General features: G+C 34.7%; 1 protein-coding gene across 1 annotated transcript in view; it reads right to left on the reverse strand.

The window, feature by feature from the left end:
- The window catches only part of LOC109105895 (mineralocorticoid receptor), a 66,539-nt gene that overhangs the window by 24,234 nt on the left and 16,070 nt on the right, over nt 1–26,235 (reverse strand). Inside the window, exon 3 of the mRNA XM_042758192.1 lies at nt 649–776. Within this exon, the coding sequence (XP_042614126.1) occupies nt 649–776 (128 nt within the window). The remainder of the gene's footprint in view (nt 1–648; nt 777–26,235) is intronic.

Consider the following 26,235-nt stretch of genomic DNA (forward strand, 5'->3'; position numbering starts at 1 on the left):
ACAAGTTTTCTTCAGGGTACAACAACAGCAACAATTCCTAGAGTACAAACAGGTGTTTCTTTGAATAGGCTCTAATGATCACTCCCCCCACCCCACCCCCCGGCTGTTATACACTGCATACTTAATCAGCAGATTGCACCTTTCTAAAGAAGCTGTGATAGCAGTATGTCTGTGTCAAAGTTAATACAAATGCCCCACTGAAAGTTCCACTTCCCTGAAAGTATTAACAACATTTCACTCCCCTTATCAGATGTGAATTATCCCATAGGACATTGTTACCTAAATTCAGAGCGTTAAAATCAAATATATTTATCAAATATATGACATTTTTGCACTACAAAGTCTTGTGTGGTATACTCCAAATATTAGTTTACTACATCTTTATATGGGACTTTTTTATGTACAGCTGTCCTATTGAAGAGTTATATAATCCACATGTATAATCTATCTAAAACTGAATTAATCTCTTATTTTGAACCCACTGAATCAAAACACTTAGTCTCGCCATCCAGAATCATTACAATCTCTAGAGCTCTATGAAATGCATAAACCAGGCTGGAATTGAAGCTGGCCTTTTTTAGGAATGAATCATCCTATTAATAAGACATAAAGAACACGCTTGAAAGTGAGAAAACAGATGAGTCTTACCTTCTACTGCTCTTTTGAAGAAAACTTTACAGCTTCCACATGTAACAACCCCGTAGTGACATCCTGACGCTTCGTCTCCACACACCAGACACACTTTGGCTGTTGATGATGTGTGTCTCACAGATGCACTGAAACAAGAGTAAATAAAATTGTACCTGTAAACTGTACTTGAGACATCAGGTGCAGGTGAAAAACCACACTTAACGACATAACTCAACATGGTCAGAAATAGTTCTGTGTTGCACTGGCAGTTCAAGGGTTACTGTACGAATTAAACAACTTAAAGCATTTAAAATTAAAATATAGCTGGAAAATCAGGGAACAATATAAATTTAAGTAAACTTTTAATCAACAAATTGCTTATTTTATTCAAGACATGGGTCCAAAAAAATAAATAAATAATAATAATAATTTAGTAACTCTAAAAAGGTCATGTGATAAATTCCACATGATCTTATTTTCAATAACATTTCAAAGTATTTTTTCTGCAGGTTGGTTGCACATGTTTTTTATAGAGCAAACAGAAGTATTTCAGTTATTATTATTATTATTATTATTAAACAATGAATCAATTGTCACACAATTATAATTAGTATTTTAATAAACAGAACAAATAAATAATTAAAAACATTTTAATTGATATGCCTACTATTAAAAAATAACAGAATGGCCATAAATAACACCCCAGGTCTGAGCTAAGTTTGTCCTGCTCTGCAGGGCCGTTTGAGACCAATGATTTTAGCGCTGCAGAAATCACATAATTCCCACATTGTTACTGGGCACCCAAAGGGCAAGGCATATGTCATAACGTATGTCTCACCATTTTGCTCCAGATCATAAGAATGGTCTGCTCAGAAAGCTGGCTATAGAACATCTACACAAATACGCTCATATATAACACGCTGCTTTCAAAGCAGTTGATTTTTACCTAATCTACTGGAGACTAAAAAAGCATAGTGCGTACAGAAATAAATACTGAACAGCATTAAGTGGCAGAAAATGAGAGAATGTTGGAAACCGAAAAAGACAGATTTTTATATCCCGTGCCCTCCAAAAATGAAATTGAAACATTGGAAATGAAGCACATACTCCAAATAGTCTGGCTGAGTTGGCAGAAATCTGATTAAATTGCCCAGTGAAACCTGACATAGCCTGAGTGGGCAGAGTCTCTTAGAAGGATGCCCTGCGGACCAGGTGAAAGTCACCCTTTGAAAGACAGGAAAATCTACACATAGCAGAGCTCATTTAAAACCAACAGTAAGATTCTAACAATACTTTAATGGCGAGATAGGCTTTGCACGTACCTCCCCCACCCCAGCTTTGATAATGAGTGTGCTCTCGTTTTAATCAGTAGTGCACGGTAATTGTCTGGTTAGCATTCTGACAACATCCTTGAGTCTTAACAAGCCTCTGGGTCTCAGAGGCACGTTCCCTCTCAAGGCCTGGTGCGGGTAGTAACTTCATCGCATCTTTCTGACACAGTCGAGAGAGCTGATCTAATCCTCCCTCGTCCGTCTAAACACACATTCAATTTGTTAGCCGGTCAGCAGGGGTCTCTTGCGAGGTAGTCGATTGGCAGGACCTGGTGAGCTAATCGCCCCGGCGGCACCGCATCGCTCGCTGTGCATGAGGTGGAGAGGTCTGGCTGTATTAAACTGTTCAGCAAGCCCCTCCGTTTCTCTTGTTCCTTGCCACCAAGTAGAAAAGAAAAAGACAAAACAAAGGGCTGACAAGGTGACTGCTTTTGCAGGAAGTAGGTCAGTGTTGGTTGTTATGAAACAGATCGCTCTTATGACCGGCATACTGCGAGAATGCTGCTGATGTGTTTTGCGCATGAGAGAAAATTACTAATTGACGTCTACAACATTAGCTGGTGGATATTGCATATATATTTTTTCTTATAAATAAATTGAATGAGTAACCTGCTTCACCTCGTTCGGACTTCCATTTTTGCCATTTACTCAGTGTGTTATTGAATAACCCTTGCTTCTGAGGTCAATGAGTAATTGTACATGCACAAAATAACTATCAAAAAACAGTTCATTATAAAAATTTGACAATGCAATAAAACTGTTTACGTTAGATACAACGTTAAATTTGTTGACATTTACTCTCATTTTGACATCAAAACATGGATAGAATGATTAAGGCATGACACCCTAGGTAAATGGGGTAAATAATAATAATAATAACTAGATATTTTTTGTATTACAAAGTTTCCGAAATTTTTGAAATCAGGCATTATCGAATTAAATGTCCACTAATTTGCGTACATTTCCAAAACAAATCATTGGTTCAAAATGATTGTATCATTTTGTCAACAGCAGAGTCGAGATTTTTTGCAGTTTGCTCTTTTTATCACTAAATAAATCAGAAAATGCTGTCAACAGACAGAAATAAAAAAAGAAAAACATGTTTTTAAGAAAATAAAAGATGTGAACAAACCCCTCTGTAAAAACCTCCAGAACATAGATAGGAATAAAACTGCAAAGTTTGGTATACTGAAGTGAAGATTTCTAGTAATAATTTAAAAGACTTAGTAATAAATCTACTTTGAGAAATCAGCCTTTTAAGATAAAGTGCAATAAAATAAACACTTGAATGTGTATTTTTATATTCTTTTCACTAATCTGAAACAACACTTTTTGAAAAAGTCTCAAAATTGGCCAGTTAATGAAAGAAAGAAAAAAAAGTTTTTCTATTTATTTTTTTAATGTCACTATTTGTGGCCTTTCCTTGATAAGATAAACAAGCTCAGCAATGCTTGATATGTTTCTCTGGAAACAGACAGGTCATAAGGAAGGTAATAAGAAGAAGGTGTGGGGTGAAATGAGGACACTTGCAACTATTTACAGGTGTTTGTGTTTCTCATTTATTTTATGTACAATTGCACTCTGATTAAAGTGGACTCACCACACATTCAGATAAAACAGCATTTTTTCCTATACCTTCAGGGTTGTTGATTTTTTTTCCCCTTTTCTTTTCTTTCCTATTTTTTCAAAGTTGTAGATATGCTTTTTTAATCTTCAGATTTCATTTAAAAAAAAATCAGAAATACCTCTGTAAGTAAGTAGTTTACTCAAAATACTCAAGAATGCAGAAGCCCTCTTTGATCATTAATATGACAGTCCCATCATTCCTGTTATACAATGCATTTTGAATTCTTTAACTTGAATATAATAATGAAAAAAGAAAGAATATAATAAGAAAGAATTTCTATAAAAGGCCATGTTGAACTTTAGTCAAGATCAGGCACTTTATTAAATACCATTATTTACAGAAATGGGAACTAAACAGGATAGAAGAGGTCAATGAGGGTTTGAGAGTTAGCTTACACGAGGATGCATTTTAATTTGAAGTTAATTTAACAATATTTTGAAATTTTTATATTATCATAATTTCTGAAAGTTTCATTTTAATTGACAGGATGGAATGCTCTAAAGTGAGAGCAAACATCACAGAATTCATCAAATTTCTTGCTAATTCTGTACTTACTGATGTTTGTGTTCCTATTAAAATTGATGTCATTTCCTGGACGATGGTATCATTTGGAAACTGCCTTGTTTTAGAATACTACAAAAGACCAACAGGATAGTAAGCTATATCAAGAGCACAGAACAGTCTTGATTACCAACTAAAACAATATTCCCCAAATAATGTCTGATTAAAGAAAGCAGAAATATTTCTTGGAATATTAATATTTGGAGTTAATTCAAAGCCCCCAGGGAAATAACCAAAATAGCAACATCCACTCAACCAAAGTATTGCAATTATGTTCGTTTAATTGTGATAATATGATAAAAGAGATTATTCTAACATGATTTCCTTCTTTTAAATTAGTAAAAATTATATTCTGTACAATACACGTGATTGCTTAAAAATACACTACACAGTAGAAATGACCCAATTGCATTCGTTCAGCAGAATCTGTAGTTTATGTCAGTGCAAGAGACATAATACAGTATGTTTAATGACCAAGTTTCATGGACATAAACAGGAAGCAATTTTTTATGATACTGCACCCTAATACGTAAATATGTATTGTTCCCTCTGCAATTACAAAACCGAAACTCTGTACAAAGGAAGTAATTGCAAATTGAAACGGTAGTGATCACTTACCGGTCATGGATGGAAATAAGCATAAAATACATTATGTTCAAGCTCAACTTTGAAACTACAGGAAGGGAAATGGAATGCAGAGTTTGAGCATTCGCTGTATTATTTGGATTCTGAATATTTATTGCTGCATACGTGCTGCGGCATCAGCTGAGATCTGCAGAAAGATACTGGCAGGGTTGAGAAAGAAGACTGACAGATGGATCGGCAATGCAAAAATAACAAACCATATAACTGCTCGAATGCACTGCACAGGAACTGTCACATATCAATCTCAACAGTCTTTCTCCTGCCTCTGTGCAGAGCAATGGGCAGAATTAGAACATGAAACGATAGTTACGCTGAATTTAAACTCTTAGAGCTGTTTCCTATCAGTTAAGGTGGGTGTAAAGTTATCAGACTTCACAGTACAGGATGCTAACCAAAGCCAGAGAGTGAAAGGCTAGAGAAAATGAGTCCTGCTCAGCTTCAAGAGGATCACCATTTATCGCGCAAACAGTGACTGCTCTTACCGACAGCCGCCTCCTCTCCAGTCTAGAGTTTTTATGTAACACAACTTGGAATGCAGCAAAAGCTAAAGGTAGATTAGGTAAAACAAACAGGAGAGAGGATAAATGGCTTACGTAACCAAAGTGAGACAGTCTAAACATTATCACTGCATCCACTCCACGCAGAGCGGCCCACAGCGGGAAATTACGGTCAGCCCGCATAGAATTATGGCTCCCCAGAGTGCTATTAGGACCTGGATCTACTGAAGGGTCAACTGTAATGTCAGTGAGTGTGTGTAAAATGCATTTACATCCTCTTAATATACCTGAACTTGAATTAATATCCACTGGGGGTGATCTGAAGTGAGTGCCCCAATATGGGTGCCTCCCTAATGCTCTTTAAATGTAAATGATGAAGCTGTGAAGTAAAAAAAAAAAAAAAAAAAGAATTCTGAAATAAATTTCAAAGCTATTATGCTCGAAAAATGTGAATTCAGGCATCCAAAAGAGCAACTAATTTTTATTCAAATTATAAAAACAATAAATGGTATCTTTCGTATGCTTTACTAGTTTGTGCACCCAAAATGATTCATTATGTATATTTTTCACACGCTGTCTGCCCATTTAACTAAAGAAATTATGCAATTCATGTTAATTACAGCAAGTAAATAGCATAGATGTTTATGAATCGTGCCGGATTCACAAAACATCAGTACAGTTCTTCTTACTACTACTACTATTCTCTTCATATTTCTTAAGAATGATCCTATTTTTTTCTTCTTAGAAGATTGTTCTAAATATACTTAGGATATATTTATACTGTATATACATTTACTACATATAATACATACTGCCATTGCTAGAGATGTGCACAAGTACTCTGAGGTGACTCAAATGATTGATAATGTAAACACATGACTTTTGCTGAATCCAAAATTAAGTAACAACTCTACAAAAAGTGTCAAATAAGACCTTGTTTTAAATTTTATGGCAGTTTTCAGCAACATTCCGCACATATAAAAGAGCCAGTACACAGGACATGCATTTACTTTAGCAGCATGTACTCACACAGAAATACCGGAAATGCAGAAAGCGCAAATGAATGCTAATGAATGCCTCATCTTGAGACAGGTTCTTTGAAAATAACCATTTAAAATGCATTTAAAACACAACCACTTGAACTCCTGTCAAGCTAGGTGCAATGAAAACAGTGTGCACACTTATAATGATTATTACAGTAATCTGGGAGCACAAAAAGATGCCCTTTGAGGTGATTTTCATCGAGTTAATCAGCAAGTCTTTGACTAGAACCACCATACAATCACATAACACCAAATACTGTCATGTTCTTTACTCAAAAAAAAAAAAAAAAAGTTTCAAAAGCGGTCACTGGGGCAGTACCTTAAAGGGTTAGTTCACCCAAAAATGAAAATTAGGCTGCGTTTTATTCACCCCCGAGGCATCCTAGGTGTATGTGACTTTCTTATTTCAGATGAATCCAGTCAGAGTTAAATTAAAAATTGTCTTTGATCTCAACGATCTACAACAGTGAGCGCAAGCTTGATTAAAGTGATTATTACATTTTGAATATGGATATTTTTCTTACAAAAACGTATCAATTAGCTACAGGAGGCCTTTGTTCATTCTTACCAACATAGAATTTCTCTCATGTTCTACAGTAAAATGAGCCTCATTAGAATAGAAAGGTGCGTAGATGCTGGTATTGCTGCTTTAGCACCTTCACGTGAAGCACTTAGCAAGTGCAAGAACTTCATTCCTTGAATGTGTACTGTATGATGTGAAAAACGTTTGGAAAGATTAATGTATTACTGCACAGTGCGAGTTATTTTGAGGCGTGAATATTCACTGCATAGTGCAGTCTGTAAGAAAATCAGCGCTGGATCTGACTTTAAGTGGAAAAACATTCAGAATCATGCTGATTGATTGTTTATTTACAGTGTTGAGCATGTAAACTGAGGAAGGACAGATACTTCAGTCCAGTCCAACATGCAGGTATGGCAAGACTGACAAACAAGTACACTATGAATTTGACAGCCTTAATTTATTACAGTTGCACTTGGCTTTCACTTAGTCAAGCACTCATGTAGTTACATGTGATCCAATTAAAAAAAAAAGTAAGAAAATAAAAAAACCTTGAAGAAAATATGGGTAAACACAAAGTGTTGACTTTACAGTGCCACAGGTTATATCTTCCCTTAGGCAGACAGCATGAGCAAACTCTTGTTTCATAACTTTTCTGATATTCATTTAATCCCATCAGGCAGTGAAATGGCTTTGCATCCTTAAGTGACTGTTCTATATAATTAAACAATATAAAACAGTAGGTTTATGAGTAAGAAAAAGTAATTGCTTTAAGCTAATGTTGTGCCTGTTTTCAGGTGTTGTACACTTATGCTTATTTATGCCCTCTAGCAAGAAAGCTTTAAGATGTCCTAATAAATGATTTATGGCAAGCTCATCTTGTGTTTCTCACCTAATGCACCACACCTATCAACTGACGTTCATCAGCATGAATATTATTTCCCTGGGTGTGTCAAAGCCTGGCAGAGAATGAACAGCCATCTATTAGCAGAGCCACGGAGACAGAATCTCACATAATACCCCAGTGGTCAACACCAGATGTGACAGTTTGAAAGCATCAACAATGATGCAATGATGTTTTCTGCTGTCTCTCTATTATGAGAATGGACAAAGTTTGTATCAGTATAATTCTGTTAGACAACCATACAGATCTTAATATGTTATGCAAATAAGAAGAATAAGATTAAACATTTAGTTTTGTGGCATTCAATCCATGTCTGTTAGCTTTAAGATTAGCTACATGCTCTAATACAGTAGTTCTCAAACTTTGTAACTCCAAGGCCTCCATTATCCTCAACAAGGCCCCATGACTTTTCCAATTGTTTGTAATTTAATGAATAAGAATTAAGGACAAGGGTTCTGGAAGTTTGCTGAGGCCTCCTTGTGGGCCTTGGCCTCCTGGTTGAGAACCAAAAAAACAAAAAAAACAACTGAGCTCCTCAAGCTTTCCTGTGATCTTAAGAAGAAAAAAAAATCATTTCGACCCATACTTCACCAAGAAAATATATATAAAAAAAAAAAAAATAATATATATATATATATATATATATATATATATATATAAATATATTGACAAAAATTATATATATAATATATATATATATATATCCAAAAAAAAAAACCTAGTGTTTTGTAAAGCAATGATTATGCTACAGTACTAAAATAATTAGATTTTTGTGTGATCCAAATAGGGTTTTCCAAAAATGTTGAGGTCTAGCTCAAACACAAAAAGCTCTAATTAGGGATTTTCCTCAGTAAACACCACCTGTAGCACTTAAGCATTAAAACCCTGTTTTCAGCACCTTTGGAATGATATGCCACAGAATTTGCACTAATCTGGTTTATGGCAAGCCTGGAGATATAAACAGACCTTCCTGTAAGCCTATACACAGACAACTTTACAAAACTACCACAAATCCTTTGTGTTGATGACACGAGTGACCTTGTGAACTCACACTGACCCACTGGATCCAGTGTGACCACCTTCTTTGCCTTTGGTGGCCTCATTTAGGCACAGACGTGGCCCTGATTCACTTATGACCTCCAGACTGGATTTATGTTGACTAGGATAAACAAGAAGCTAAATCCCTGAAGTGTGTGAGCTTACCTGTAGGAGACATGCTGAGTCAAGCCGGTCCTCTATACCCACTCATTCACAACTCACAATAATAAAAAAATTATAATAATAATAAAAATCTCTATTATTTTAAATCCAGTCAGATACTAAATTCTTCCTACTATATGGCCCTTTATACCAAAAATAAATAAATAAATTTAAACATTTTTTACAACAACAAAATAAGTCATATAAAGTGCATGTATTGTATAAAATTCAAAACTTTGGAGTCAGTAATTTTTTTTTAAAGAAGTCTCTGATGCTCACCAAGGCTGCATTTATTTTATCAAAAATACAGTAAAACCAGTAAAATTGTGAATTATTATTACAATTTAAAATAATGTTTTCTATTTGAATATAATCACCCATCTAAACCTCCAGACTGGCGAACTACCCCACCCTCTTCGAAGACTGAATTCTGGCTGCGTGTTTATATTATGAGACAATAAACAATGAAGTTCAGGCGGGGCCATGCCTTTGCTGAAGTCGTCCAACAGCTGGCCGGCAATTCAGAGCTGCACTTGGACAGCGTGGCGTGCGACATTCTGTGCGTGCTCACTGTAAACTGTCCAGCCCGAGGCCAATGTCACACAGCTGTAATGACACACTCATTGAACAAGGCTTGCTCAAGGGCAGCAAATGGACATTTCGACTGAGTTATGAGGTTGAGTTTGTGATCCTGCTAAGAAGAATAATCAAAATATCATACCAGCCCTTATCAGCAACAGATGTGCATTAGAATGCTTGAGTTATGAGTCACCTGACATCCTTAATATTTCCATGCAGACATCACAGACCAAGCCATTCTATGAGATACTAATTAACACCTGCTTTTGGTATTCATTTCTCAGAGTTTAATTCTGCCTATACAAAAGAATAAATAGCCACCTTCTTTTGCCATATTAACTCTAAGAAATATTCCAGGTTAATTACAAGTTAAGAGAATAGTTCACCCGAAAAATTTAAATTAGCTGAAAATTAACTCACCCTCAGGCCATCCAAGATATATAAAATTTAAACTGAAAAATTAAAAATTACAAGCCACACAACCAACTAAATCAAAAATCTACACTCAACAGTTAACGACTGACATATAGTAAATAAACAAAATCAAAATCATCACAAACAAATTCATCATCAAGAAATCTATCAAATCAAAAAAGCATATTCTAATTAAAAAACTTCATATTAATAAAAATCAAATCGATAACATCACCAACAACAGTAAAAAAGTAATATCGTTTTAACAATTAAATAATTATAAAAATATGTTTTATCGATAATATTGCTTTCTCCAGTGAAAAAGTCATCTCGTTTGAATAAGGAGAGAATTATGTACAGATTAAGCATTGTTTACAAGCGAAAACAGTCCAAAACAGTTCTGAACAAATATGTTGATGGATTTTGATTTGAGAAAACAACAGGGAATATGCTTTATGGACTCATATTTTAGTCAGAAGAAACCGTTTAAAGTCAAAAACAACTTGATGGATTTGTTTCTCACAAACATGCTGCTTTTCACTTCACAAGATATTAATTGATGGATTACTTGTGGATTATTGTGATGCTTTTATCAGCTGTTTGGACTCTCATTCTGACGGCACCCATTCACTACAGAGGATCAACTGGTGAGCAAGTGACGTAATGCTAAATGTCTCCAAACTGTTAAAATGTTTACTGTTTCAAAAGTAAAACTACAAGATGTAATGTGTTAAGATTTTAGTGTACTAAAAACTATTCTGTGTAAAGTTACATACAAATTTAAAAATTTTGTTGCTGTAACAATGGAACGGCAGATACAAATGACTTCCATTATATGGACGAAAACAAAAAATGCTGAGACATTTCTCCAAATATCTGTTATGTTTAACAGAAGAAAGTAAGTCATACATGTTTGGAACAACATGAGGGTGAGAGAAAAATAGGTGAATTATCTCTTTAAACCCTAAAATTAATGCTTTTTTTTAGTTTTAAAAAATGCATGTTTTAACCCTACCATGCCAGAAACATTGTTGATTAAGCTTGTATTATCTTTCTATATTTCGCCCCTCTGTCAAGCGTGTTTACGGCATGCATAGTTAATGACCGGTGCCTTGTGAAGAGTTACTGCATATGAAACCTTCCCCCTTCCCTCACACACAAGCATAGCCATGAGAAGGTGCACCGCTAGACTCGATCCATCTAATTCACAGCATGTGAGCCAGCTGCCTGTGTACGGTCTCACGTTCAACTGTACTTGACTCGTGGATAAAGCCACTGGGTTTCACAACCAGAAATAAAAATGTACCAGATAAGCAGGTTCATTATTAAAATTGGAAATAGGATTTGGTCGCTGACCTTAATAAATGCATGAGTGGATATCAGTCTTACAGAGATGAATATCAGTTCTACTGATGTAAAACAGTATTTTCCCCTTTCTATATTAGTTACATGAGCAGGACCATCACTAGTGGTGTGAAAGGTGGTGACAATTACAGGGGCCCACTAAATCCAGTACTAAAGCTATATATTCCCTTAATCTTAAATGAATCGTTTTAGTATATATATTACAAAGTAAGCTTGTATGCCTCAGAGTCTCATGAAAACCTCAAAATCATAAAAGTTGGTCAAAAATGCTTTCCAAATATCTCTTCTCTCCCCTCCATAAAAAATGGTTTAGTCTGATGGTTATTAATTATTTCAGCTCAGTCAGCTACAGAAAGGAGAGGGACCCTATGAAATCGCAGGTCTCACCCCAGCTAGTGCACCTGATCACTGACATCTGACAAATTTACGTCTCCGTGATGTATGTGCTATCAGGGAACCACTATTTGTATGTATTTATTTTCAGTTTTGTTATTTTGTGGGGGAAAAATAGCACCAGATGTGGGCATCCATGCCTACATCTTTGAGTAGATGGCAGTGGGGGCCCAGAATTCTCTAGCTACGTCCTGCCCATGAGTTATGGTTTCGTCTCATTGTGTCTACATTTAACACAATTTTAGTCTGTAGCAATATGCATAAATCCTAATGAGTTATTGTTCGAGTTGTAGCACAAAGAGGGCTGAGATTACGGTACAAAACGTAAAAGAACATATTCAGAACATCACACACACATGTCGCTTTGGATCACCAGTGTCCTTTTTTCATGACCTTTTTCAAATGTAGTATGTCCATAATGGAGGATTAGTGCACCATATGGCAGTTTAAAGAACAATGCTACACCTGTCCAAGATGTCTCACGAAGCATGTACTGTATGTACAGATCACTAGAAAAGCTCAAAATAGCACTCGTTGCTTACTAACAACAATAAATCCGTTTTGATTTAATGAATGATTATTCATTGTTAATCATCTAATCATTATTTTGAGGACAACATCATTCGAAAGTGTGTCTGCAGATGTTAAGGAAATCTTGCAAGATGAAGAATCAAAATCTTACTGGATTCAAAAGACTCAAAACAGCTCAAAACAGTCAACAGATGTCATCTGAGACATAGACAAGGTTTTGTCAAACTAGGGTTAGGGTTTCGGGCTGCAATAATTATTGTGTGCACTAAAAGTATTAATTAAATATGTTTAACATAATGATTTTCTCTGCCAAACTGAATAATAATTTAATTTAATCCAGTTTTCTAGGTCAGAAATCATGATTTCAGTGCTTTTATTCTTTTGGCTATTAGTTTTTTTAGTTTTTCACAGTCAACAAGTTACAGTTACAGTCAACATTTTGATTTAAATTAATAATAAAAATAAAAAAAAGACTATGTCATGCAAAGCAATCTCAAACACAAAAGCTCTTATTAGGGGTGTTCCTCAGCAGACACCACCTGTAGCACTTATATCAAGCATTAAATCCCATAAAAGGTTTTAGTACAGTGACATCATAAAAGCCAATTATTTAATTTAGTTGTCTTTACAATATCACACTAAATATTTTACACACAATAGTCTAAATGGGTTTTATGTATGAAAATATATAGTGACTGCCTTAAGAAGTCCCTTAAAATAATTTTTTGGTATCAAAAAGTGATCTGAGATGTCTTTTTAATGCAGAAACTACGGGAGAAAGTGCATTACTTTGCACAAAATTAAAGTCTATGTGCTGTATTAAATTTTTAATTTAAATAAAAGTGGAGTTCATTACACTTTTTGACCACTTTGATTTGAATACTTTTAGGTTTTGATTTTTAAAAAGAGTAGAAGGCAGTATGTGAATTGCACCATGACTTTCAGCAGGGTCAAAAGTTTTAAAGGAATTCAGATTTTTTTAAAGGCATTTTAAATAACTAACTTAATCTAAGTTTAACTACTATTGAACATTAAGGCCCTGGTTAAAATTTATTTAAACCTCTTTGATTATTAAAGACCAAGGTTTAGACATTACCAAATTAAGCATATTATTAAGGTTAATATTTTTTCAGTGTGAGGATCAATAACAGAAATGATTAAATGTTAGTATAACATAGTTATAAAAAACATATTTGTAGTGTATAAATGTCACAGAAAAAAAAAAACAAAAACACCCAGTCTGACAGGCACTTAGGGTCAATGCCACATCCGATGCCCACAGCAAGCTGACTCTATACCGGATGTGTCACACTCTACATCAGACGCTGGGACACATGTGTAAGCCATGTGCCTAAGACAGATTCTAGATGCTTTCTAGGAATATATTTGCTGTTCTCGCTCTCATTCCACTGTGATTTATGTCTTGTTTTCTTTTTCTGTGTATCTTTTTCTCTCCTTCTCCATCTGTTTTTCTCTCTCTGTTTGAAGCATTTCAACTCTCATTCAATCTAATGTTAAAAATAAAAATCTGCCAGCGTAACCTTGACTCAGGTGAACCACCTTAAAAACTTGAGCCTATCGATGTATATTTAATAAGGTGAAATATTTGCGGCAATGCACTATCTGCCCTTTGCTAGGTAGACATGTCACCTTGGATAAGCAATTTCTAGGTGATGTCAGCACCAGAGCGCCACTCTAAATCTAGGCATGCTCACTGAGCCACACTCCATATAATGCCTCTGTAGGTCAGATTGCAACAAAACCTTCATGGACATGTTCACAATGATTTTGCTGTGGGTTCATCTAAAAAAACGTTTCTGTGCACTTCTATAGATTATATACTGTATACTGTACATGCACCCATATACTCAGCAGTAAATGTGAGCTGAAATGACAAGTTACAAATTGAAGTACTTATTACAGACATCAGCATATGCTAGTTATCTAAACTGATGAGTTATCTATGTTATAAATTGAAAATCATTTTGCCCCACGGGTCCACAGCCACCACAACCAACCAGATATTACATGCAACGTGCCTCATCAAAACAACATGAACCAAGATCAGAATGCATTACACAAGATCAGTTCTTACATTCAAAAACAGATGGAGTACAATCAATCAATCAATAAAAGGGTCTTGAGATGCATTTTTAAAGTTGAACTACTTTGAACAAAAATAAAATATATGTCAATAATATATTTTATTTATATATGCAACTTTATTCAAACAACATATATAAATATATATATATATATATATATATATATATATATATATATATATATATATATATATATATATATATAATATATATATATATATATATATATTAGCATGTTTTTGAAATATATATATATATATATAAAATATTAACATTAGTTATATAATACTAACATGTATTGACATGTTTTAGGATGGATATACATGTCATATATTTCCAAAAATTACACATACATAAAAATACATATTTGTAAGGGCTAGATATATTTAGCTCCATAAAAATATGAAGAACAGCAAATATTGTAGACGGAATTATAAACACAGACACAAGTTAATTGCCAAATTGCACAAACACAAGTTAATTGCCAAATGGATTGTTTTAGACTGTACGCCTGCGCTATATAAATAAAACAATATAATGACTGAATAATTCTCTTATATGACAAAATAATGTATTTTATCAAAAATAAAATATTATAAATGTATTATTAATATTGTTCATTTTATTTTTTAATTATCAATTAGGAACATTAGTTTTTTTTTTTTTCAGCAAATATTGATATTTGCAATTAATTGCAATATTTTCAATTAGTTAATAATACACTGACAGCCCTAATAATAATTTAGTATGCGTGAGTAATTGCATAATGCGGTTTAAAATAAAGCTTTTGTCTATAGTAAAGCGAGGAGGATAGATCATATACATTGTGGACTGTGATAAGTTAATGCAGTGTTACATAATGTTAATGTCCTTTGCTCTACATCAGATAGGACAGGTAAATGATAAGCTAAATATACTCAGATGGGTTGGTTTACAAGGCTCTATCATTTTGAAACAGACTAACAGTCTCTCAGTACCTGTACCTAATAATGTAGACCAAAATTTACAGGTGCCATATGTCAACATGATAGGTGGAGAAGCTCTGAATGCAATAGCACTCTTATCTGACTCTAGACACCACAAATAGACTGAGTCAGAGAGACCACAGGAGGGCCGGTTACATAACAGAGAATGGAGAGATGGGATAGCGGCAGATTGCCTCTCTACCCCTCCGTCTTCAAGGATGATTCCACCGCCACATATTCATTCTGAATCAAGCTGCACTTTTAATGAATCCTAACACGGAAGCACGCAGCTTAAACAAATCAGAGCCCAACCAAATAGGCTGCAGGCTTTGAAATATTTCCCCTTATTTTCCATCCTGGAGGAGTGTGGGATGAACTCCAACCCAGTTTTACTGTCCTGCGCTAGCACTGCGCCTTCTTGTTTGAGCAAGCAAGACTGCCAGTGAAGGTAAATACACAGCATCATCCGCTCCTCTCATAAATATTTAGGCACCGGGTCATGCCTTTGGTACGTCTCACTTTATTTTAACAGAGTGGAGGAAAATGGACACTCAGCACCAGGCTTTTAATTCCAACCTTGTGGAAAAGGAAGAATAAGCAGGAAGAAAGACATCAAATGAACAGTTATCCTAGTTCCCCTAAAAAATGTATTCGGTCTTGTGGCATAGCGGTTTATGTTTCTTTTATTGCCTTTGTAATTAATCTTTGAGGGTTTGGAGCTAGACAAAATGCTAATGTCAACAACAATAAAGGATTTCTTTATTCAATGTTGCCTATAGATTTTCCCTTGAGTGAAAATTCCCAGTGCAAAATGAGGTTTGAAAACAAAAACAGCACACATTTCTTGTTATCTTCTTGCATGTTGCTTCTTGTACGCTGTGAAATCCCCTGTTTAATCTGTAGTGTGAAGTATCACTATTAGAACAATGCTGTAAACACTAAGAGAGGAACATGAGACACATCTTTCTACATCTTTAACCAAGCCATACTCCACAGACCTTAATGTTATTATGACCACACAGTGACACTGCATCAGTTTGTGTACTCATCTTTGGTGTATTTTGCCTCATGGGAGCTGCCCTCGCCCACAGACTTTTACAGGAAAACCTATCATAACATATTTCTTGAGGAAAAACAGCTCATTTCTGTCTGAGCTTCCCTGCCAAAGAACCCATTGGTAATGAAGAGCCCCAAGGAGGTGAGGCTGCCCCTTGGAGCACATCTCCTGTTGCCAGTCTCCAGGGATCTGATGGGAATACTTTATATTTAGTACTTCCAGATACACTTTTGTGTTAAAACCCAAGTCTGTCTCATGCGTATGGAAATGGCCGTAAGATCTTAATCATAAGTTGTTGTTTTTATTTATTTATTTTTATTTTTTTTTTGTCTAACTACGGGAGACTCCTGTGATATATCTGTAGCGTATGTGACAGTCATTGAAAGGCAGAAGACCTGTGCACAGGGAGCCTTAAAGCCAGCCTGCAGGATCCACTGCAGTACCTATTGTCATAAATAAATAACCAACTGGCTAGACAGAGTGAGAAAAAGGAAAAACAGCATTGACTTCTGTATAGAAATGGCATCTTTCTAATTTCAGCCTCAGAATGATATAAAATTTAGCTGTTTATTAAAATGCAATATTATGTAGTGCCATAAAATGTAGCATATTAACAGTTACGACAGACAATAAGTGACTCTAATTGGCATGCCCTCTAATGCACTTCAGTGACATTTAGAAACATTTCTGTACTATTTTTTGAACCTGACCTGAATGAATTTTTGAATATGGTGTTGGTGATCATACACTTCCAGTATACACCATACACACACACACACACACACACACACACACAGTCTCTCATTCAGCTTCATTTTTTTACTTCATCTAAATGAAAGTCAGCTGAATCTAAACCTGTATCTGTGGTCGGACTACTTTTAGACCTGCATTCTATTGATTCTTCCATTTTTTTTTTCCAGGTCCATTAAAGTGCCAATAAACTTTTTGATGAGCAACTACAGTGCTTCCAAAATGTGTTCCACTTATTCACTCTACTTTATACTCTCTCCAGCTTTACTGTTTTGATTATGCTGCATCTGATCTGACCTCTGCCATACCTTTTAACCCAAAGACTTTAGATACAGTAAGGCTAGTTACAGTCTTAGACCGGTTTTCAATTCTGTATTGGTCTCTTTCCTTATACTGAACTAAAGTGCTCGATGTTACGTTACATTGATGATACGTTCATTATTTATTCAGCGATGAAAAATGCTCACCATCAACAAAATGTGGCTTTATGAAAGCAAAATCGTATGTTACGTGATATGGATTATGCTGCACCAATGGCCAATCACGTGACTGACAATCATGCATCTGACTTCAGTTGCAGCCAATCGTGATTGACTGAAGCATTACAGCATTTAAATCTGAATAATTTTATAGCATTATCATATAGATTGTACTAAAACATTGAGCATGATGAGACACAAACCCACCTGATCAAAGCATCAACACCATCATACATACAGACATACTGTATCAAAGCAGAAAAGAAGCAAATAGAACAAATGAACTAAATACTACAGGATAGCAATATAATTAGCAATATAATCTCTTGATCAGATAACAGCTCTACTGAACAAGTCAAACTCAATAGCCGAAATAACTTGAGTTAATTTGATGTAAAAAAAAAAAATATATATATATATATATATATATATAAAATATTTGATGCTTATGAATTTTTTTTTTTGTCAAAATACACAGCTACATTTCAATGGCCGTTACTAGAGTAACAGGCATTATAATGGTGTAGTTAGGGCATCTACCAGCTGGGCCAAACTGGAGAAACTAAACAAAAAACTTCCCATGTTTCTCTCTGCCCTTCCCTTCCATCTACTTTCTCTTTGCATGCTAAAGGAGTGCACAGCACAAAAGAGCTGATTAAAGAAGGTATCAAATCTGTGATTGGTTTACTGCAAACAAACTGAAGAGATGGGAGACATGAGATCAGTGTAGAATGCTTGTGTATTTAAACTATGTAACATCAAATTACAAATACTACAGACGTAATCTAAACAAACATTTTTGGCACAAAGCTCAACCAATGCTATGGGTTTGGGGTGGGGCTTTTTCTGTTTCGGATGAAGTGTTTGATAAACCTGTTTGCAAAACCATTATTTTTATAGTTTCATTTAGTGACATTAGCTATGCAGAAATAATACACTTCCGCTTTAATATTATTTAACACTTAAAGCACCTTATGTTTAATATTTTAGCATGAATTCTTCTACATCTAGCTACTGATATTTCAAAAACCTTAATATTTTAAAATGTGGATTAATAACATTTTTCATTTACTTTATCTGCAGGTTACATTAATAAGCCAGCAGATGGGAACAAGTGAACCATTCTGTCAACAGATTCGTTCAAAAATGCTGATTCATTAAGAACCCAAAAAAGTGACCAAACTGACTGAATGGGTCATTGAATTATGAAACATATGTGTGTTTTAATGAATTATGACAAACATCTTATCTTGTAAAACGTGTGGTAAGTACTGCTGCTCCATAATATAAACAGAGTATGTGCGATCACAAATCTTGAAAGTGAAAATGAAACTATATATTTTTTTAGTTTGGGTTAGGGTTAGTCACATTTTACGAAGGACTGTTTCCTGAACCTGGGAGAATAGCCTACAATGCCGGCTGTTCTGACTCACAGCCTGTAAGTATGTTTTCATATTTAAAGAATTCAAACGTGAGTTTTGAGCAGTGCAAAGTAGTGCTTGTTGTTTGTCTCTCCTACCATCAATAAAGAAAACATTTTATTATTTTTTTGCAGCACAAAACAACAAAAAAAACTGCATTGCTAAAACTGTCGGGTCCTGCAGATTTGCTTTATACAACATTAGGAAGATCAGGCCCTTTCTTTCAGAACATGCAAAGCAACGCCTTGTTCAAGCTCTTGTTCTATCCAGGCTGGACGACTGCAATGGTCTCTTGGCAGGTCTTCCAGGCACATCTATCAAACCTCTACAATTAATCCAAAATGTCACTGCAAGATTAATCTTTAATGAGCTGAAAAGAACGCACGTCACAACTCTGTTCATCAATTTTCACTGGCTAACAGTAGCTGCTCGCATAAAATTCAAGGCATTAATGTTTGCAAACACAACCATCACTGGCTCTGCACCCATTTACCTAAATTCATTACTTCAGAGTTATGTGCCCCCTAGTAGCTTGTGTTCTGCAAGTGAATGACACATTATTGTGCCTTTCTCAAATAGGCACAAAATCACTTTCACTGACTTTTTCATTAACTGTTCCCTCCTGGTGGAATGACGTGCCCAACTCAATCAAAGCTGCTGAGTCCTTAGCCATCTTTAAGAAATGACTAAAAACACATCTGTCCCATCTTTATTTGACCCTCTAACTCCAGAACTTGCTATTCTATTTTAATTCTACTTTATCTATTTATCTTCTTTTTTTATATAAAAAATATATATACCTTGCTACGTGAACTATGTTAGGCTAACTGAGACTTGTCATTTGGACTTACATATAGTTCCTCTTTTGTTAGTTTTGATTGCTTCTATTGTCCTCATTTGTAAGACGCTTTGGATAAATGCGTCTGCTAAATGACTAAATGTAATGCATAAAAAGACAGTACAAGTCATTATAATCAGTAATTATGTCCCCACTGGAAGCAACAAACGCCTCAATTATAATGGGTTTTATTGGTTTTGTCTGGTTGCACCAGGACACGGCATCATAGTATGTTAAGGGGCGTAACATTTCCGTAACATGCTTGAGGTACTCGGCCAATCACAGCGCAGTGGAAATCTGGCAAATCATAGCACACCTCGATTTTCAGAAGGATGAGCTTTGTAAAAATCGATGTGTTTCAGAAAGGCAGGGCATAGAGGAGAAATAATAATGTACAGTATGTGGAAAATAATCTTTTATTTATTTATTTTTTTACCTTAAACCGCATAAACACATTTCATTACACCAAATACATAAAATAATGTTATTTTTTGCAACATTATATGACTTCTTTAACTGTTTATGGAACTGTTTTATAAAAGCAATATGTCTCTCAACAACAATCCTGTTAGCCACATGTACGGTATTAGCCAACAACAACAATCCAATCAATTTCTGATGATCAAATTCATGTCCCGTCCTTCTTTTTTTTTTCAACAAGTCATTTCAATTGGATATATGCCACAATAGGGAGGAAAGGATGGTCACAGCTTCAGTTTCATTCTGACTTCAGTTCATCCTGTTGCATGTTATTTAGATAATAATAAACGGTTGTTAAAATATGTGCAGTTTTGTAGCTTTGTCTTCAACATGAAATGGCACACAAACATTCTTTCTGGGATATTTTAATTTTAAAGCTGCAAGAATGCTTGCACCATACTGTATGTATAAAGCACATGGGGCTGTGCACAGACATTCTCTAATTTGTTGGCCTTCTATATGAATATTTCCTTTCAAAAATCTTATTTTTGTGGTAATCAACAACAGAACATATTAAATCTGAGTTCACTACTTTGTCTTGCATCACAAATGCTTCTGGTTTGCGGTATAGTTGTACATTTTACAGTACAATGATTTTTAATGAGACCAGACATGGCAGACAGAATGGAGTTATCATGTGAGCACCCATTGGTTATTCAGAAAAAAAAGGTGGATATGTGTGTGTATGTGTGTGCAAAAGGCTTGCAGGCTATAAGATTAATTCCACTCTGTTGCGTTCCTCCTTGCTGGCTAATTCGTTTGCTCATACCCTTGATAACAGATTATAATCTCATTTCATAATCATTTCAGTGCTGCACCTAATCTATTCCTAATCTCCTCAAACACGGTAATCTAGGCAAACAGGGCAAGCCCTTTCATGTGATAGGTATCCAATACTCTCAGAAGCTAGTCTTCATACGGCCCATTTTACTGTGATTCGTGCTTAGAGTGAAGGAAAATTAAATATGACTTATTGAAGACCGAGTGTAGCTTCTTTTGAAACTCCAGTGAGGTGGATTTCTTTTTAGGTCAAGTGAATAAATATTGACTCTGCCTAGCATACCTTCTGAGGAAAGAAAGAGTGAGGCTGAAGAAAGTTTTCTTCCAAAAGTTGTTGAGGAACCGGTTTCAAAAAATGATCTCAGAGCAAGCGAGGAAGGAGAAAGTCGAGGCGCTTAACAGATGGAGATAAAAACAACACAATTGACACATCAACAAGCGCTCTGACAAAGTGCTGCAGCATCATTCTGCAGTTATAGCCCACCCCCACCCATCTTTTCCCAAAGCAACGGCCCAGTGGATTTGAGAGCTTAAATGTCAATTATCAGTGTCATTCGCATTAAGCATCCTGAGAACAATACAATACAAATGTAGGCCAACGAGTGGGCCTCACTCAATCCAATTAAGTGCAATGAACGGAGTCTCAAGATATTTGAGATTTGTTTTTTCATACATTAAATAACAACTGGCCCCACTGGAGATTTGTGGAGCTATTTGTGTGGGCTTGGCACATCTGGAGCCTGGTAGCATTTTTATTGAGAATGTTGTGCATGGTGAATTTCTGTCAATGGCATGTAAGCGACTGCAGGTGGACCATAGCAATCCAACCATAGACCATGTCTGTTTCCTATTATGTACTGAAGGACACGACCAGTGTGGATCACTGCAGAGGTCTGTCATACACTGTAAAGATGATTTTTCAAAGTTGTAATTAAAATAAAGATTTTTGGAGTGTTTTACAATAAACTAGTATTATAGTCTTTCTACTTCAAAATTTCTAATTTAATTCAGTGTGTTACTTGCCATTTAACTGTAATTATTTGCAAAATTTACTATAGTTTCAAAATAAACCCTACACCAATTACACCACTTTATAATTGATTGATTGATTAAATGGTTCATTCATTAATTAATTCATTCAGTCAGTCATTCTGGTCTAAAGTATAAAGTGCATTCAGATGATTTTTTTTATTTTACTTTTTTTCTTCTTCTTTATAATACATTTGAAAACATATCACAAAGTTTTTTTTGTTGTTGTTTTTACTTTGACTATGAGGTACTGATATGGAATAAATATATATATATATATACACACACACACACACACACACACACAGTATACATGTTCGACAAAAGAAAGTAAGTCATACAGGTTTGGAATGGCATAAAGATGTAAAAAATATGACAGAATTCATTATTTGAGTGAATTATCTTTTTTTAACGAAAGGACACATACTTTTGGTAACACTTTAGTATATGGACCAATTCTCACTATTAACTATTTCTTATTAGCATGCCTATTATTACGCCTATTATTAACATACTGGCTGTTTATTAGTATTTATAAAGCACATATTCTGCATAACCATAATCTACATCCCTAATCCTACCCAATACCTAAACTTAACAACTACCTTACTAACTATTAATAAGCACCAAGTTAGGAGTTTATTGAGGAAAAATTCATTGTTAATGGTTTGTTAATAACAAGAACTGGACCTTAAAATAAAGTGTGACCATACTTTGACCTTGATCAAAGTGAAATGTGTAATTGAGAGTGTAAGGATGTAGTTTAACATCTGATAAAAAAGTACTAGTTAAAGTCGATCATCTACTGACTTTGACCTTTATCTATGCATGGCATTGTATAATGTTGTCAAATTGTTGTTGTAATGCTGAATTGTGTTCCTTCCAATTATTTACAAAAAATAGCTATACACATAATCTATGGATGAACAGCAGTAGTATAGGCACATTTCAGCTCTAGCATTCCGTCTGTTGAGCATTTGCACTAGATCTAATCTTGTTAGTGCAGATTTGATGAACTGAAATGCCCAGATGGTTGCTAAAGAGAAATGCGAATTTGCTCACATAAGGCAAGGATAGCTGGCCATACACTTCATTTCTGGCTTAATGTTTAGTTGATTCTATAAATAGACATTAAGTCTGTATCACACAAGTTAGTTAGAGGGATGACTTAATCTGTGTCAGTATTGGTCATTTATGAATGCCTTGTTTATGCAGATGCAGTCCTTAATAAGTTATTCCAGCTATATGCAGCTATCAAAACAAAACAAAAAATATTGATACTAAATGAAAATTTGCTGAACAATTATTCTATCATGACAAATTTATTGGCTGAATGATGCATTTTGTATTTAGCGAACAAAAAGGTAGTGTTACTTAGTATATATTTATCAAGACAATAGTTTACAGAACTTAAATAGTTGATCACATTAAGTTGCCTTCGACTTTAAGCTTTTTCTCTAATACGTTTATTCACAAAGGATGCATTATTTGATCAAAAATGACAGTAAAGACATTTATAAAGTTATTATTTATACTTCAAATAATAAATTCTGTTCTTTTGAACTTTCTATTGATCAAAGAATCCTGAAAAATAAAATGTATCATTTGAAATATGAAGCAGCACAACTGTTGATAGTAATAAGAAATGTTTCTTGAGCAGAAAATCAGCATATGAATATGATTAGATGACAAGAATAAATAGCTTTCTACAAAATATTCATGTAGAAAACAGTTATTTTAAATTGCAATAATATTTCACAATTTTTAATGTATTTTTGTTCAAATAAATGCATCCTTGGTGAACATGAGAGACATTTAAAAAATCTTACCGATTCAAAACATTTGATCGGTAGTGTTCAACAAAGCAGTACTGAATATTACTTTTTGCTGTTGTATAAAAAATGGTATTGATAATCATGTATTTTAACTGGCATTGATAGCCCTTGTCAGGACAACCCAAAGTATATATTAAATAGCTATTTACGCGGCAAAATGTCTGGGAAATAAATAGCATGATTGAAAACAGATTATGCTGAATTTGTTGGTCCCAAGGAGCTACCATAAATTTTACCTCACCTCCGACTGAGGCTAAACTGCTCCCTCAGCTCTTTGTTTCTGCTTTCTACTCTGAGTTGCGAAAGGTTACTTTCACAGAGCCTAATAAATCAACAATCTTTCAGTGGTATGGGTTTAATTTTTAAGGTTTCAAGGGTGTTATTCATCTCTTTGGAGCAATAAAGAAATGTCCCTCTGGCTATCAGTGATCGGTCTGCTGTGTAAATCAGATCATCGCATTTATATTGCCATCCTAATAAAAAAAGGATAACACACAGTGTCATATAACAATCACTGTCATGTGCAGCATATAGAACACACACTGTAGAGCTTGTAAGTGCCTGTGTATATGTTCCATCTCTGTTATACCATACTCTGTTCCCATACTTATATGGTTGACCAGTGCATGATGCCCTGCAGGACACTAGCAGTAATGAAATGATTGCAGAGCGAAACCTCTAATAAATGTGTTTCCTCTTGTCTCAAGTACAGGCCAATTACCTTAATGGGCTGCCATAATATCACTTCACCGGCATCAAGCTGCAACCACCCCAGTGAGGAGACAATTAAATGTAGCCATATTCCAAAATCTGGAGCCTATTACTGAGGTCATATTATGTCCTGCTATTCACAGCAATAGACCACAAAAAGGCAAACATCTCATTTTACTTGGCAGCTATTTTCACGGCAAAACAATTTACTTAATTGTGTAATTAGTACATCTAGTTTTCCAGTAAAAATATCACATTATTCTTAATACAAGATAAATTATACATTGTTGCATATTTTATAAATTTAGTTTGCATAATTTTAATTAAATTGTTCTTGTGTATAGCATGAATCTAACAAAATTTAGTGATGTTTATGCTTAAAACTCTCATAAGAAAAATGGAATTTAATTATTACACATACAAGTTATTAAGTGATGAATTAAAAGTATTATTTTTAATAATTATTAGTTATATATTTAATTATTATTATTGTTATTAATCATATTATTTATATGAGATTTATATAATTCAATTTATTTAAAATAATTTTCCTTATTCTATAAAAACAGGGTTTTGCTTCTCAGGTAAATGTATAATTTTTTTTTTTTTTTTAACTCATTAATCTATCAATAAACTTGGTAAGATTAAAAAAAATACTAGAAAACAAGAAAAAATACTGATTAAGAATTTTTTTTTTGTTTTTTTTTTACAACGTTACAAAGAATTCTTGAAATACATGCATTGCTAAAAAGACTCCACCTAATATTTCAGTTTCAGCACACTTTAAAAACACTTTCGGTCCTGAAATTCATCACAATTGTAGGATAAAAAAAATAAACAAATTAAGCTTACCAAAGTTTTTGGCACCACTAAACAGTTGTGTCATCCATGGCTTCATGACACTGCACTGAAAGAGTTAACATCGTGAGAGAAGAGATCATTCCCAAACAGCACATCAACTGCAGCAACTATTATGTCTCAAGTGCTGCGTTAAGTGCTAAGGAGAATATTTAAGGGCTCCCGAGGGACTTCAGACCCTCCCACGTGATTTCAACATGCCCTCATTTCCAGTGCAGATGATTCTCAGGGGGGATCGAGACTGAGGAATCCAAACTCTTCAGCATGCTACAACCCTTGGGCTAAATCTGACTCCCTGATATCTAGTGACTCAGCATTCGGGCAGGGAATGGCAAATTTCAAGAATTTATATATTTTTCCATGTCATCCTGTACAACAACCACTAATAGCAGGTGTAGTAAGACTGATTATCTATGAAGCCCCTTCTCATGTGTGTGCGTCATTGCCAATAGTCTATGTTTTCCTAGCTCATTACAAAGGAAGTTAGTTAAAGTCATTAAAAACAGCCTCAGGTGCAAAATAGAGGCACTTGATTAGACTCAGCGTGTCTACTCTTAGCTCCCATGCTAGCAAGGTGACTTTCATTTTATTTTTTTACCTTTAGTCTTAATACCACATCACATTTTATGACGCCATACTCAAGGAAGATAAAAAAGTTTTTCCTCTTTAGTAGCACACTAAGATCCT

Source organism: Cyprinus carpio, chromosome A1 (assembly GCF_018340385.1).
Source record: "Cyprinus carpio isolate SPL01 chromosome A1, ASM1834038v1, whole genome shotgun sequence".
In the NCBI taxonomy this organism is placed as follows: domain Eukaryota; kingdom Metazoa; phylum Chordata; class Actinopteri; order Cypriniformes; family Cyprinidae; genus Cyprinus; species Cyprinus carpio.